Source organism: Poecilia reticulata, linkage group LG3, assembly GCF_000633615.1.
Source record: "Poecilia reticulata strain Guanapo linkage group LG3, Guppy_female_1.0+MT, whole genome shotgun sequence".
In the NCBI taxonomy this organism is placed as follows: domain Eukaryota; kingdom Metazoa; phylum Chordata; class Actinopteri; order Cyprinodontiformes; family Poeciliidae; genus Poecilia; species Poecilia reticulata.
In genome coordinates this window covers 14,078,531-14,079,894 of record NC_024333.1, presented here as the reverse complement: position 1 = coordinate 14,079,894, position 1,364 = coordinate 14,078,531, and the positions used below count along the sequence as shown (strand labels likewise).

The following is a 1,364-nucleotide window of genomic DNA, read 5'->3' as shown; positions in this document are numbered from 1 at the left end:
ACAGATACAAGCGGCCAAATTGGGTTTCCTCTGCAGGGTGGCTGGGCTCTCCCTTAGAGATAGGATGAGAAGCTCTGTCATCCGGGAGGGACTCAGAGTAGAGCCGCTGCTCTTCCACGTCGAGAGGAGCCAGTTGAGGCTCGGGCATCATGAAGGAATGGGGTGTTCTGGGCACGTCCCACCGGGAGGAGACCCAGGAGAAGATCCAGGTGTAAGGAGGCCTCCTTTTCTGGCTTGTAGTCAGTAGGACTGGGCTGACAGTTTTTTTTAAAATACGTTTTATGCATTAAAAATACAGTTATGATGAAAAACCATTGTTTGTTCAAACATATATTCTGTGATTCATTTCAATTACATTATAACTGAAGATTTGTATTCATAATATTTTCAAGTCACTAATCTATATCAGGGCCAAACATACACTTTCTTTCATGTTCTATATTCAAATTCACACTACTGAGCATCTGATTTTCAACAAAAAATGTTTTATATAGAATTGGATATAAAATTCAGCAAATGAGAGGTTAGTGGTCCTTTACTACTAGCATACAAACAATAATCCAAGCCATTACAACATTCATATTTAAACCACATGTATACTGTTGTCCATAAGAAAAACAATCTAACTCTGTTTATTTTTTGAAGATCCCTTTTGCAAGAGAAGCATGTACTCCAGCCAGGCCTGGAGTCTTTGGTTATTTCACAAGCCATTATGACCTGTAAAATGATTTTCGCAACTATGAAGGTCCAGAGATTTTCAGAAGTCATTTTTAAAGTCATTGTCAAGGGTCAAACCTTTGTGATAAGTTTAAGTCAAGTCTTGCCCTTTTCATCCCAAGTCAAGCATCCACTTCAATGTGACTCAAGCCTAAGTCAAGTCTTGTTCTGATCTACTCTTTGGTCTTAATCTATAGGATAAGTCTCTGACTCAGGATCTTGCGGTTGATCTCAGCCAAGGCCACAGAAAAGACAAATGCCTTTTCATCAGAAAGACTGGCATATACGTCCACTTCCTTTTCTTGTTTTTCTGTGAATACAAAAACACAACATATTAAAATATTTTTAATATATAAGATTCTAAAATTTTAATTAACTCATGACATATATTTAATTTAATTTTAAGGACAAATGCAGGCAAGAGAAAAAGGAAACTTTCTTAGATGAGCAGTCAAATTCTAGGTCACTGGGGCCACAGCAGAAAATGTTGTATTTTCACTTGACATACAACTTTATATTAAAAAAATGTGTGTGTGTATATATATATATATATATTGTCTGTTACTACCCAATAGTAAGTCCCGCCCACTCCTCACAACTCTTCGGACTCACTACGGCCCAGTTCTCTGTCTAACAGGTCCGGAAAA

At 37.7% G+C, this 1,364-nt stretch overlaps 1 protein-coding gene across 2 annotated transcripts in view; it reads right to left on the bottom strand.

Moving 5' to 3' along the window:
- Positions 1–465: 465 nt before the first annotated feature.
- Positions 466–1,364, bottom strand: part of lg3h16orf87 (linkage group 3 C16orf87 homolog) — a 23,658-nt gene continuing 22,759 nt past the window's right edge. For both annotated transcript variants that reach the window (XM_008405048.2, XM_008405047.2), the window contains exon 4: positions 466–1,027. In XM_008405048.2, coding sequence (XP_008403270.1) covers positions 909–1,027 — 119 coding nt within the window. In that variant the 3' untranslated portion in view covers positions 466–908. The remainder of the gene's footprint in view (positions 1,028–1,364) is intronic.